This window comes from Propithecus coquereli, unplaced genomic scaffold (genome assembly GCF_000956105.1).
Source record: "Propithecus coquereli isolate 6110/MARCELLA unplaced genomic scaffold, Pcoq_1.0 Scaffold748, whole genome shotgun sequence".
In the NCBI taxonomy this organism is placed as follows: domain Eukaryota; kingdom Metazoa; phylum Chordata; class Mammalia; order Primates; family Indriidae; genus Propithecus; species Propithecus coquereli.
The window spans coordinates 864825-879335 of NW_012153596.1; the positions used below are offsets into that span (position 1 = coordinate 864825).

The 14511-nt window shown below is 45.9% G+C and overlaps 1 protein-coding gene and 1 pseudogene across 2 annotated transcripts in view; one reads left to right on the top strand and one right to left on the bottom strand.

Moving 5' to 3' along the window:
• Window positions 1-243: 243 nt before the first annotated feature.
• The window catches only part of TEX28 (testis expressed 28), a 21119-nt gene continuing 6851 nt past the window's right edge, over window positions 244-14511 (bottom strand). Inside the window, exons 3-4 of the mRNA XM_012662044.1 lie at window positions 1316-1451; window positions 244-600 (exon numbers count right to left, since the gene is read on the bottom strand). Coding sequence (XP_012517498.1) covers window positions 244-600; window positions 1316-1451 — 493 coding nt within the window. The remainder of the gene's footprint in view (window positions 601-1315; window positions 1452-14511) is intronic.
• LOC105824553 lies at window positions 12653-14346 on the top strand (annotated as a pseudogene). The gene has a single exon (XR_001138206.1). The product of XR_001138206.1 is annotated as a mortality factor 4-like protein 1 pseudogene (transcript).

The window sequence follows — 14511 nt, forward strand, 5'->3', positions numbered from 1 at the left end:
CCCTGGGTCTCGAGAGGGCATCAGGGGGATAAAGAGGAAAGCAGTGCTTCATAGACTTTAATTTTCTCCAAGCCTCATGTCTACAGATGGCATGGAAGGATCGTGGTGAAATGGAAGTGCAAGGCAGGTAGATGTCTGCACACATCTCCTTAGGCTGGTGGTCACGGAATCAGAAAGCAAGAACTGCAAAGTGGCTATCTGGGGAGAGCCAGAAGGAGGGCAGAACTAGCAAACTCAGGCCTCTTAAGGTCCATCTGATGGAGGATTGGAGTCCTTGGAGTACAGTCTCCATCTGGAGGGGACCCACACCTGCCAGTCCAAGGTGGGGATGGCGTTCCGCTTCTGCCAGGCCAGGGCCCCGAGCCCAAGCACCATGAGCGCAGTGCAAGTGCGCAGGCGTGAGTTGACCAGCGGCAAGGGGAAGGCGCAAATGGTGGAGACAGAGACCAAGAGGAGGGTGGCCAGTGTGAGGAGCAGGCTCACGAATCTGAACAAAAACTCCCGGGGACGGCTTCTGAGGTTCTCTGTCATCTCCAGTTGGGTGATTTGCTGTAAAGTTTCCAGCTTGGCTATTCGGCTCTTGAAAGTCTCCATGACCTCCTGCAGGAGACAAAAACACACACACTCACAAGAAGTCAGAACAGAACTGTGGTCATTTAATTGGGTTCCTAAAGAGGGTGCAGCAAGTATCATCGAGTTGAATGTCTTAGGAGGGAAGTGGAGAAGTTAGAGCACATCCAATGAAGAGACAGAGTGGCTGCCAGGGCCCGTCAGGAACAGCCAAGGCTCGTCTGACTCAACCACACTCCCTTATCCATTGTCTCCTAAGACTGAGGGCCTGCTGGGGATAGAGCTAACCTAGGACAGGAGTAGGAGCTCTGGGTATGGAAAAGAGTGAGGAGAGGGAAGCCAGGTCTAAAGGAGGGGTTCTCAGAGGGCACTCCCTGCACCCACAGCACCATCTGAAGCAGCCCCATCCCAGATCTCCTGAGTCAGAGGCTCTGGGCTGGGGCCCAGCCACCGCCTTGGAACAAGCCTGCCAGGTGGTTCTGATGAGCCCTCAAGGTTGAACACTGCAGCGCCAAAGTTCCAAAAGCAACTAAGCCAGATGGTTGGAAGCGGAACATGCACATAAAGACTGGACGCTGCTAGCTCTAAAACAAGCATGTGTGTTCCCATGGAACCCTCAGCAGGGGTATATAGCTCAAAGATCCGGGTCTTGCTTTGGTTTAGAGGTATCAGGATGGATTCACCACTCATCCCTACATCCTTCTCACTGGCCATTTCTTGAAAGGCTCCCCCATGAGGTTCTCACCCATATTTCCTTGTCTCTCTCATAGGACAGATAGGCCATTTTCTCTTCAGTGCAGGCCAGATTCTGTTTGAGGTGGTAAATCTCATCCAGGTGGCCCTGCAGGTGATCGTTCACCTGCTCTTCCATCAATGTTTGTCTTGGGAGCAAAAGAGAAAGTAATATTCCATTAGTACCTCGCCCAGAGCTCGTACTGACAGTGAGCAGTCCTAAACCTACACTAGACTTGGGTTCCAATTTTGACTTCCTCCTCTCTCCTCAGACTCTAGTCAAAGCCTGCCTCCTCTCCCAGGTCTTCCTAGGAACTCCCACACACAGATCAGTCAAATGCACACCGACATTCATATATATTTTATATATAGTTATTCTTTTGTAACAGCTTTACGAAAACAGCCATAGACTAAAAGTGGTAGAAACTAAAACCTAAACTCTCTGCGTATGCTATTAAATTCTGCAAATATCCCAGGACCAGTGTTTAGCATGCAGTAGTTACTCTATAAAAACATGTTGATTATAGAGATTGAGCAGTCATAAAAGACAACATAGTGTGTGACTCCATCTCTGTGAAATGTCCAGAAGAAGCGAACCCACAGAGACAAGAAGCAGATGAGGAGGTGCCAGGGCTGGAGGAGGGAGATGGAGAGGGGCTGTAATGGGGACAAGATTTCCTTTGGAGATGATGAAATTCTGTGGAATTAGATAGTAGTGATGATTGCACAACTCTGTGACTATATTAAAAACCACTGGAATTTTATGGGATGTGAATTATATCTCAATAAAGCTGTTATTTAAATAAAAATGAAAAATTGGATTGTGGTAATAGTTGCACAACTCAGTAAATTTACTAAAAACCATTGAAATGTAGTTAAAACAGTGCATGTTATGACATGTAAATTATATCTCAATAGAGCTGTTAAAAACCACAAGCAAAACATCACAACCTGTTGTGTATGCATGGAAATGAGCACCCAAATGAGGACACAGAGGCCAGCAGAAGGGAGATGGGGTGGGAAGGGGTAATGAGAGAATTTCAACTGAATCTTTTAAGGTTTCTTAAAAAATAAGACTTGAAGCTATAAATCTGGCCAGTGTTAAGAGCTGAAGAAGCTGGGGCTGTTAATTTTGCTATTCTCTACATTTTCCCTGGGTTTGAAATATTTCATAACCTAAAATCTTTTTTGAGGTTCTTCATTTGGGCGCGGAGAAGGACAGGCCAGAAGGACAGAGGCCATGTGGCATGTCATTTAGGGCAGAGCCAGGGAAGTCTTGACCCAAGCCAGCGGCGGTGATGCCAGAGAAGAGGGAAGGTACTGCAGAGCAAAGGAGCCCACTGCACGGAGGGAGGATGGCAGCAGGCCTGGTGTAGACAGTGGTGCTCGTGCACACGGGGAAGGCCAGGGCTTGACTGACACCACAGGGAGAAACACCCTAGACAGCCAGTTCCCAATAGCATTTCAAGGAATATTCCATTTGTCTCTGCCCCAGATCCCTGTTGAGAAGACAAGTGGCTGACGACATGGACTAGGCTACTGCTCACAGGGATGGGGAGTCGGTCAGCAGGGTGTCCATCCCGAAAATAATTCCTCATTAGTGTCTTTCCACCTACACGAAAGGTCTGGCCATAAGAATATTCAAGATATTAACTATGCTCAAGTATATATGCATGAATATGTTCTTCATGAATATGCAGCTGGTGAATAGGTTCTTCATCAATATAAGAATATATGAATATATTCTTGAATGCATTCTTGAGCAGATTATTGAATAAGAAGATGTTAATAAGCAATATTTTCATAAGGGTATTCTCTCAGTCGGTCTCTCCTTCTCTCTGCCCTCTGGCAGCAGTGGCCTGCCTATGACATGGTTGACTCTCTCCCTATCTCTTCCTTGGTCAAGGACCCCTCTCCCTCCAGTTCCTACAGTCACAGAAGCAAATGGAAAACTCTAGAAAATGTTCTGTAAAGACAAAATGATGGCCAGTCAACCAAAACAATTCAAAATATTCCAAAGCTATTAAAGCCACCCTTTCCAATATGAATGGTTCTAAACTTTATCATTTTTTTCAAAAGAGTGTATTCTTGATAATTTCTGAGAATTAGCTTTTGGCAAATTGAGCTAGAACCGAATGGCCTGCAACTTGGAGGAAAAATCCAAGATGGAGAAATGGCTATAGGAGGGGCCAGGTAGTATGGGGATGGCAGGTTAACGTGGCAGAGATGGATGAGCTCGGCCTGAGCACATGTGCAAATTGAAGAGTCCTGGGGAGCAGGGGGAAGAGCCAATGAAGGAGAAGCCAAAGTAGTGGGAAAATAACCTGAATAGTGGTGTCACGTGGGAGCCGAAGTTAGGAAGTGTTTAAGAAGGCAGAATGGTAAACAGCATCAAATGTAATTGGTAAGGTAAGGAAGTCAGAGTGTTGACTGAACATTAAGAAAGAAAGCATTTGAGATCTTGGGGTAAGCCTTTCCAGTGAAGTGGCAGTGACAGAGGCCAGACAGCTGTGGGCTGAGGGGGAGTGGGAGGCCAGGCAGTGGGGGACAGTCAATGGAAACAATTCTTCAGAAGCCTGACTGGGAAGGGGGAGATCGTATTTATTCACTGAAAGAAAGAATCCAATAAAGCATGCAGGATGGCAGATACACGAAAGAGACCAAAGTCCCTGAAGAGACTGACAAGATCGAAAGCAGAGCACAGGTACAAGCTGGAAATCACCACTGCAACCCAAGGGGAGAGAGAAATATTCTGAAGGGAGGTGGTGCAAGGTGGTGGGAACCTGCTGGCCCTACTTGCCCTGTGAAGTCAGAGCAACTGAAGGTAAGGACACAAGGCTGAGAGGAAACGGGTGGATTCCAGGAAAGTGGTTCAGAGGGCTGGCTCTGGGATCGAGTTGCCCTAAGTTTAAGTTTCCTCTCTGGCACTTGCTTGGACAAGTCATTTAACCTTTTTGTGCTTCAGAGAGGTTGAGAATAGTGATGACAATAATAATAATACCATCGACCCATTAGGTTTGTTTCAGACATTACACGAGAGAGTACATATAAAGCACTGACATGCTGCCTGGCAGACAGAAGTGCTTACTAAGTGATAGTTGTCGTTGTTAATAGTATTAAATGTCAGGGCCGGTCGGGCACGATGGCTCACGCCTGTAATCCTAGCACTTTGGGAGGCCGAGGCGGGCGGATTGTTTGAGCTCAGGAGTTCGAGACCAGCCTGAGCAAGAGCGAGATCCCTTCTCTACTAAAAATAGAAAGAAATTAATCGGACAACTAAAAATATATAGAAAAAAAATCAGCCGGGCATGGTGGCGCATGCCTGTAGTCCCAGCTACTCGGGAGGCTGAGGCAGAAGGATTGCTTGAGCCCAGGAGTTTGAGGTTGCTGTGAGCTAGGCTGACGCCACGGCACTCTAGCCCAGGCAACACAGTGAGACTCTGTCTCAAAAAAAAAAAAAAAATGTCAGGGCCAAGGATCTGAATGTGTGAATGAAGGCCAAAGAGCAGGTAAGATAGCAGTGAGAGATAAGGAGGACAGACAGGAGCTGTGGCTGCAGAAGAGGAGGGTAGACTTGAAGATGTCTGAGATGAGGAATATTGTGGAGGGGATGGCAAGGTCCGGTGTGTAACTGTGGAGCAGGTGACTGAAATGGAATGGAGATCAAGGCCACTGGACATGAGAATCCAAAGTGGTACTTGCCCCTTCAAGGCCACCTGGCTTTGGACGGGATCTCTCAGCCAGACCATGTCACCTCCATTTACCCCATAAAGATGTTCCACATTGCCTGGTGGCAGCAGAGAAGTTTTAGCCATCCAGGATCCTGAGTCCTCAAATGACTCTCTGATGGTAGTCTCAGATGATCCAATCACCAGGTAAAACCCCAGGGACCAAAATCCTCAAATCTCTCATGTCAGGCTGAAGCAGACTCAGTAGCAGAACTTGGTGACTGGTGGTTGGGGGTGAGGGAAAGAGTGAGGGGAGAGAATAACTCCCAGGCTTTTGGCCTGAGCTGAGATGACAGACTGGAAGACAGGCAAGACTGGTGAGCATTAGTGAAGCTTACCTTGAACCTGGGACAGGCTGAGTTTGAGCTGCCTGTGAAATAGCTCAGCAAAAATGGACAGAGAACTGGGGTGCAAGACACAAATTTGGGGATTGACATGTAGATGGTAATTGACATTGTGCATGAGTCCCCAGGGAGAGTGTATAAATGAGGAAAAGGCAAGAGGCACTCGCACATTTAAAGGTCATATAGAGGAGGAGAAACTGGCAAAAGAGACTGAGAGTAAAACCAGGAGATTGTGGTGTCACAGAAGCTAAGGAAGAACAGGGTTTTTTAAAAAAGAAGTGATCAGCTATAAGAAAAGCTCCTGTGAGGTTAAATAAGAAAATTCCTGAAAAGTGTCCAGTATACTTCTAACATGTAGGTCTTCTATGGTCTCAGCCACAGTGTGGGGGTTGGTGGGGAAGGGGTGGTGGAGATAGATGTAGGCTCCAGGGATGGTTTTCTTTCTTTCTTTCCTCCTTCTTTCCTCCGTCCCCTCCCCTCCCCTCCGCTGCTCTCCCCTTCCCTTCCTTTTTTTCTTTTTTTTTTTTTTTTGACAGAGTCTCTCTCTGTGGCCCGGGCTAGAGTGCCACGGAATCAGCTTAGCTCACAGCAACCTCAAACTCCTGGGCCCAAGCGATCCTCCTGCCTCAGCCTCCCGAGTAGTTGGGACTACAGGTGTGTGCCACCACACCTGACTAATTTTTCTGTTTTTAGTAGAGACGGGGCTTGTCTCAAACTCCTGAGCTCAAGCAATCCTCCTGCCTTGGCCTCCCAGAGTGCTAGGATTACAGGCATGAGCCACTGTGCCCGGTCTGGGATAGTTTTCTTGTTTCTTTTTTTGTTAAGATGAAAAATGTTAAGAATTTCGGCAGAAAACTAAGAATTCCAGTCCAGTTGGAGTGGCTCACACCTGTAATCGTAGCAATTTGGGAGGCTAAGCAGGGAGGATCGTTTGAGGTCAGGAGTTCAAGACCAACCTGAGCAACATAGCAAGACCCTGTCTCTACAAAAAATAGAAAAATTATCCAGGCATGGTGGCGCATGCCTGTAGTCCCAGACACTTGGAAGAGTGAGCCAGGAGAATTGCTTGAGCCCAGGAATTTGAGGTTTCTGTGAGCTACGATGATGCCAGTGTACTCTAGCCTGGGCAACAGAGTGAGACGCTATCTCAAAAACAAACAAACAAAAAACCTAGGAACTCCAAAAAGAACCAATGGAGAACTGAAAAATACATTAATTTAAGAAGTCAGTGAGGGGTTTAAAAGCAAATTAGACCCACGCAAATAGAGTTTTAGTGACCTGGAAGATAGTTCAGAAGAAAGTATTCATAATGTATAGAGACAAAAGGCTGGAAAACGCAGACAGGAACCTAGGAGACATAGGCATATGGTGAAAAGGTCTAATGTACATGTAACCAGAGTCTTAGCAGGGGAGGAATGAGAGAATAGGGCAGAATCAACAATGGCTGAGAATTTCCAAAACTGACAAAAGTCATCAAGTCACAAACCCAAGCAGAAATGCAAACCCCAAGCAAGATAAATGCAAAGAAAATCACACCAAGCATCATCAGAGCAAAAGCACTAAACACCAAAGAGAAAGAGAGGACCTTAAAAGGAGCCAGAGGAAAATAAGACTGATTATGTCCCAGGGAAAAACAATAGAATGACAGCTGCCTTTTCAACAGAAACAATGAAAGTCAGAAGGGAACAACTGGCCGGAGCAGTGGCTTGAGCCTGTGATCCTAGCACTCTGGGAGGCCAAGGCAGGAGGATCGCTTGAGCTGAGGAGTTCGAGAAGGGAACAATTGTTTCAAAATGCTTAGTATTTCAAAAAGAAAATAAATGCCAACCTAGAATTCTGTGCCCAGAAAAAATATCCTTCAGAAGTAAAATGTATGACATGTATGTGGCATTAAGGTGACACTACATATTTAATACTATAGAATTGTTTAAAAAAATTAGGTGTGGTATTTAGGCTATGTCAACAAAAAGATCCATGTTTCAGGTACACACTGAAATATTTATAGATGAACTGATAAGATGTCTGCCCTTTGCTTCAACACAACAGGAATGTGAGGAAACAGTTCAGAGAGCAGCTCAGACCTCAGGTCAGGCCTCCTCCCAGACTCAAAGATGTGGGACGCCCCAACCTGAAGGAGGAGAAGTCTGGGAAGAAATGGAAGTTATCGTGCCACCTGGTCAACACGACCTGAGCCTGCAAGAGGCCTGAGCAGATACCTTGAGAGACGTCAGCCCAAGACTGGATCCCTGGGGCCAAGACTCTCAGAGCGATCATGAAGCTTCTGTTAATCGCAGCCTTCCCTCTCTGAACCTTGTCTTAACAATGAATCATACCAGAACATTGCTGGACGGAGGAGCTAGAGTTTGGATGCCCCCAAAGACCTGGTATCCAGAAGGACAAGCACAGGAACCTGGCAGATTCACTTCAGGACGTTTTCACTATATGAGGAATTCAGTACAAGATAGACTATAGGAAAATGTCATGCATGCCCATCTGTGAACACAGCCACAAATACAAAGCGAGAATGAGGTTCTTGACTGCATGGCACTTGAGCAGTTTCTTTTTATTTAATTTAATTTTTTATTGAGCTAAAATTCACATAACATACAATTAATTATTCTAAAGTGAACAATTCAGTGGCATTTAGCATAGTCACAGTATTGTTTATGCAACCACCACTGCTGTCTGGTTGGTTCCAAGACATTTTCATCACCCCCCCCACAAAAAATCCATTAAGCGATCACCCCCCCATTGCCCTGGCTCCCCTGTGCCCAGCAACCACCAGTCTGCTTTCTGACTTGAGCAGATTCTTATTGCTGAAACTTTGCCAGCAATTCATGAATGAGAGATGTAGCAAGACCGTCAGATATGTGGAGATGGTCCTGGAGAAGTTGCTAGAAAATGACAGGGAACCAGAGTAATGGGGCAGTGGGGCATCGTGACGCTGGTGGAAAGGAGAGGGCAGCAGGAGTAAGAAACCCAGGAGGTGCTGCCTGAGGGAAATAAGAGGAAGGTGAGGTCCTGTCAAGATCTTGGTCAAACCCCTTGGCTCTTCAACCTAGGGTGCTCCATTGATGAATTTATCAAGAACCGTTAACATTTTTTCTTAGCCAGGCGCAGTGGCTCATGCCTGTAATCCCAGCACTTTGGGAGGCTGAGGTGGGAAGATCACTTGAGCCCAGGAGTTTGAGACCAGCCTGGGCAACATAGCAAGACCCCATCTCTACAGAAAATTTAAAAATTAACCAGGCATGGTGACACACGCCTGTAGTCCCAGCTATACAGGAGGCTGAGGCAGGAGGATCCCTTGAGCCCAGGAGTTTGAGGTTGCAGTGAGCTATTATGCCACTGTATTCTACCCTGGGCGACACAGTGAGACTGTTTATTTAAAAAAAAATTTTGTTTTCAATCTTTCAAGGACTTAGCTTGCAGATAGGAAGCATAAAGGAGTTGTGAATTCAGTCTCATGAGCATCTAATTGATGCTTAAACACAAGCATTGACTAAGTTAATTCTCACAATTATTACCTCCATTTTACATATGTGGGAACTGAGGATTGCAAACTTAAAGCGACTTGTCTAAGGTAATTCAGTATCCACCTGGCAGAGAGGAGGCTGGGCCAGACCTATATCCAGAATCAACCCTCCTGACCCCACCCTGATGTTCCCAAGACACAGCAGGTAAGGTCGTGGCACATGTGGAGGAGGAAGGGGTGGCTGAGCCCCTTTAGGAAGGGAGGAAAAGAGGCACCAGTTTTGTCAGCTTCTTAAAAAGTTAAGCATATGGCTTTGGTTTGAATGTCCCCTCCAAAACTCATGTTGAAATTTAATTGCCACTGTGGTAGTATTAATGGGGGATGGAGCCCTTTTGACGTGATTAGGCCATGAGGGCTCTGCCCTAATGAACAGATAAATCCTGTTATCACAGGAGGGGGCCGCTGATGAAAGGGTAAGGTTTGCCCCCTCCCCTTCCCTCTTGTTCTCCCCAGATGCTGGCACCTTGATGGATACTGGACTTCCCAGCCTCTAGCACTGTGAGAAATCAATTTCTTTTCTTTATAGATTACCCCATGTGTGGTATTCTGTCATAGCAACACAAAAAGGACTAAGACAGAAAATTGGTACCAAGAAGTGGGGTGTTGCTATAACAAATACCTGAAAATGTGGAAGCAGCTTTGAAGTGGGTGACGGGTAGAGGCTGGAAGAACTGGCAGAGCAGGCTAGAAACAAGCCTAGATTGCCATGAACACAGCAGTAAGGACAACTCTAGTGAGGGCTCAAGAAGAAGACAAGAGCTGTCAGAAGAGCCTAAAACTTGTTAAAGATTACTTAAATAGTCACGATCGGAATGTTGATAGAAATATGGACAGGAAAGGCCATTCTGATAAGGTCTCAGGCAGAAATGAGGAACAAGATATTGGAAACTGGAACAAAGGGCTTCCTTGTTATAAAGTAGCAAAGACCTTGGCTACTGTCCATGCCCCAAGGGTTTTATGGAAGGCGGAATTTAAGAAGGTTGACCTAGGGTATCTGGTGGAAGAAATCTTTAAGCAAAATATTGAAGGAGGCACATGGCTAGCTTTAACTGCATACAGTAAGGTGTGAGGGGAAAGAAATGACTTATAATAAAAAGAGAAGTACAGTGAAAACATTTTGAAAATTTTCAGTCCAGTCCCCTCTTGCTGTCTTGCTCTCTCACACTCTTTTACCCTTGCACCTTCGGCCATGGGATGGCACAGCAAGAAGGCCCTCGTCAGATGCCAGCACTTGATATCGGACTTCCCAGCCTCCAGAACTGTCAGAAATAAATTTCTTTTCTTAAAAAATTGCCCAGTCTGTGGTATTCTGTTACAGTAACACAAAGTGGAGTAAGACACATACGCTTACCCTATTATCCTTCAATTCCATATACAAAAGTATATGTTCACAAAACAACTTATAGAAGAATGTTCATAGCAGTTTTATTTGGAATACTGCGGATCAATAAAAAGGACCACAACAAACTGGAAGAATCACAAAATAGCAGACATAAAACATTACATACTGTATGATTCCATGCATATGAAGTTCTAGAATAGACAGAGCTGGAGAGACAGGAACGAGACAGCAGCTGCCTGTGGGAGGTGCGCATTGACTATAAGGGGCATGAGGGACCTTTCTGAGGCAACGGAAAAGTTCTTTATTGAGGTTTTAGTTGCCAGGTGTACACTTTTATCAAAACTTATTAAGTTGTACACCTAAACTTAAATACAATTTCACTTTTAAAAATTACCTCAATTTAAAAAAACAACTTTTAGAAAAGAATAAATGGAGAGGTCATTGAACATAGTAGTCCAGGCAGACCCGTGAGGAGACTGAGCAGAGCCCTGTGGCTGCCCTAATGAAGAACCACAAACTCTGAGTGGCTTTAACACCAGAAACGGACTCTCCCAGTTTGGGAGGCCAGAAGCCTGAGATGGAGGTTCCGGCAGGGTGGGTTCCTCCTGAGAACCGTGCGGGAGAGTGCGTTCCAGGCCTCTCTCCCAGGGCATGGGGGTTGCTGGCAACCTTTGGAGTCCCTTGGCTTCTGCTGCATCACCCGACTTCTGCCTCTGTCTTCCCGTGGCGTTCTCCCTCTGGGTGTGTCTGTGTCCAAATGTGCCCTTTTTATAAGGACACTAGTCATGTTGGATCAGGGGCCCACCGTACTCCAGTATGACCTTGTGTTAATTTAACTCATTACATCTGCAACAACCCTATTTCCAAATAAGCTGGTTTGTTGTCATCAAGTGGAGCTTTGAGTGAGTGGATGCTGTGGCATGAATTGACCACCAAGTCCGAGGTTAGGTCTAGGGAAACAGGAATGGGGTAAGAAGCAATGTCATCCTCTCGGTGGGTTTTCTCCTATGACTATTTTATTCATTCAACAAAGATGTCCCAGCAATAGCTCTTCCCCAGGCATTGACCCACCCACTGGGCGGCATGGGTGAAGAAGAAAGAGGAGGGCTTTGTCCACATGAAAACAGATGCCAGACCAGTGCATGCCACAGGGCAAGCTGCCTGTGGAGCTGGGCAGGCTAGGACTGGCTGCAGGCCTTGGGGAGTAATGATGGTTTTGCTGACATCGCCCCCCCAACTCCAGGGCTTACCCATGCACAGTCTCAGGAGGCCACTTCCTTTCACCATCAAGCGTCCTATTAGAGAGAGGGGAGCAGGACCCTCAGGACCCTCCAAGAGCCCCCTCATTAGGAGGCTCGAGAGGGTTTCCTGCAACCCCTCACGGGAGATGCCCAGATGAGATCTGGCCAGTCAAGACTTTCACTTGAAGACTTCCCATGCCTTCCTTGGGTGCCATCTCTTCCACAAATGGACATTTTCTGAATCTCTCGGGGCTTCTTCCTTTCTGACCCTTGGAGACACTGAGAAGCAGGGCCTTCTGGTCCCCCATGAGACTGGCTTTGCTGAGGAGACAGCAAAGCCAGTTGTTCACTGCTAGCTTCTTGGAGAGCTGAAGCACCTAATTATTTCCACAAGAGGGAAGAGAAGCCTGCCAAAGACCCTTTGTCCCAAATCCTCAAGTCCATGACACCCATGTTGCAGGAGTCAGGGGCTTCCGCACTCCCCCATCCAGGCCGAGGCTTCTCTTCGGGACAGACCATAGAGTGTAGCAGGAGCCTCGAGCAACTCCAGAGGAAGGAGGAATGTCCCCTGGGAGGACCCACAAATCCAGATCTCCCGAAGGAGGACCCCAGGACCACTGGGCCAGTCCCAAGCCTCCCAAGTCTAACTGAGGCTGTGAGAGAGGCCCTGCACTTTGCAGAATCATGGCTAAGATGATAAATTTTATGTGTTTTTTTTACCACGATAAAAAAAACGCACAAAAAGAATTTCTGCCCATCAAAAGACTCAGAGAAATAAAAAATAAAGAAATCCCTCATAATGAGATACCACTTCACAACCACATCCATTGGGGAAAAAGGAAATAAGGACTATTGGTAAGGATGTGAAGAAATTAGAAGCCTTCTACATTGGTGGTGGGAAGGTAACATGGTGCAACCACTGTGGAAAACAGTCTGGCAATTCCTCTAAACATTTACCTGGAGTCACCACAGGACCCAGCAATTCCACTCCTGGGTACAGACCACAAAGAACTGAAAACTAGGCCAGGCGTGGTGGCTCACGCCTGTAATCCTAGCACTCTGGGAGGCCGAGGCGGGAGGATCGCTCGAGGTCAGGAGTTTGAGACCAGCCTGAGCAAGAGCGAGATCCCGTCTCTACTAAAAATAGAAAGAAGGGGGTGGAGAGTAGGGGGCGGTAGTCGGGGGTGGTGGGAGAAGGAGGAGGTGGCGAATCACTTATAAATGGCGCCGAAGCAAGACCCGAAGCCTAAATTCCAGGAGGGTGAGCGAGTGCTGTGCTTTCATGGGCCTCTTCTTTATGAAGCAAAGTGTGTAAAGGTTGCCATAAAGGACAAACAAGTGAAATACTTTATACATTACAGTGGTTGGAATAAAAATTGGGATGAGTGGGTTCCAGAGAGCAGAGTACTCAAATATGTGGACACCAATCTGCAGAAACAGCGAGAACTTCAAAAAGCCAATCAGGAGCAGTATGCAGAGGGGAAGATGAGAGGGGCTGCCCCAGGAAAGAAGACATCTGGTCTGCAACAGAAAAATGTTGAAGTGAAAACAAAAAAGAACAAACAGAAAGCACCTGGAAATGGAGATGGTGACAGTACCAGTGAGACACCTCAGCCTCCTCGGAAGAAAAGAGCCCGAGTAGATCCTACTGTTGAAAATGAAGAGACGTTCATGAACAGAGTTGAAGTTAAAGTAAAGATTCCTGAGGAGCTAAAACCTTGGCTTGTTGATGACTGGGACTTAATTACCAGGCAAAAACAGCTCTTTTATCTTCCTGCCAAGAAGAATGTGGATTCCATTCTGGAGGATTATGCAAATTACAAGAAATCTCGTGGAAACACAGATAATAAGGAGTATGCTGTCAATGAAGTTGTGGCAGGGATAAAAGAATACTTCAATGTAATGTTGGGCACCCAGCTGCTCTACAAATTTGAGAGACCGCAGTACGCTGAAATTCTCACGGATCACCCCGATGCACCCATGTCCCAAGTGTACGGAGCGCCACACCTACTGAGACTGTTTGTACGCATTGGAGCGATGTTGGCCTATACACCTTTGGATGAGAAGAGCCTTGCTTTATTACTGAATTATCTCCATGATTTCCTAAAGTACCTGGCAAAGAATTCTGCGACTTTGTTCAGCGCCAGCGACTACGAAGTGGCTCCTCCCGAGTACCATCGGAAAGCCGTGTGAGAGACGCTCACGCACGTGTTTGGATCTCTGTAAACACGTTTTTGTTCTTAGTCTTTCTCCTGTACAAACGATGTACTTTGAAGATGTTAGTGTATAACAGAATTGATGTTTGTTTTCTGTTTGATTTTAAACAGAGAAAATAAAAGGGGTTATAGCTCCTTTTTTCTTTTCTTACTTTTTTTTCATTTCAAAGTTGCTACCAGTGTATTCAATGACGGACAACAGAGAGACATGCTGTAGAGTGTTTATTGCCTAGTTGACAAAGCTGCTTCTGAATGCTGGTGGTTCTATTCCTTTGACACTACGCACTTTTATAATACGTGTTGATGCTATATGACAAAATGCTCTGATTCCTAGTGCCAAAGGTTCAATTCAGTGTATATAACTGAACACACTCACCCATTTGTGCTCCTTTTTTTTTTTATGGTGCTTAAAGTAAAGAGCCCATCCTTTGCAAGTCATCCATGTTGTTCCTTAGGCATTTTATCTTTGCTCAAATTGTTGAAGAATGGTGGCTTGTTTCATGGTTTTTGTATTTGTGTCTAATGCACGTTTTAACATGATAGACGCAATGCATTGTGTGGCTAGTTTTCTGGAAAAGTTGATCTTTTAGGAATTGTTTTTCAGATCTTCAATAAATTTTTTCTTTAAATTTCAAAGAGCAGTGTGCTTGTGTGGATACGTTACAAAAACCATTGTATACTGTGTGTTCCTTCTCATATTTAGACAGTGACTTTTCAGGTGTTTAATTCCCTGATATGAAATGAGGTACTTAGCTTTGGCACTGAGCTCTAACACAGCAACTATGGCAGCTGCTGTGTTGAGT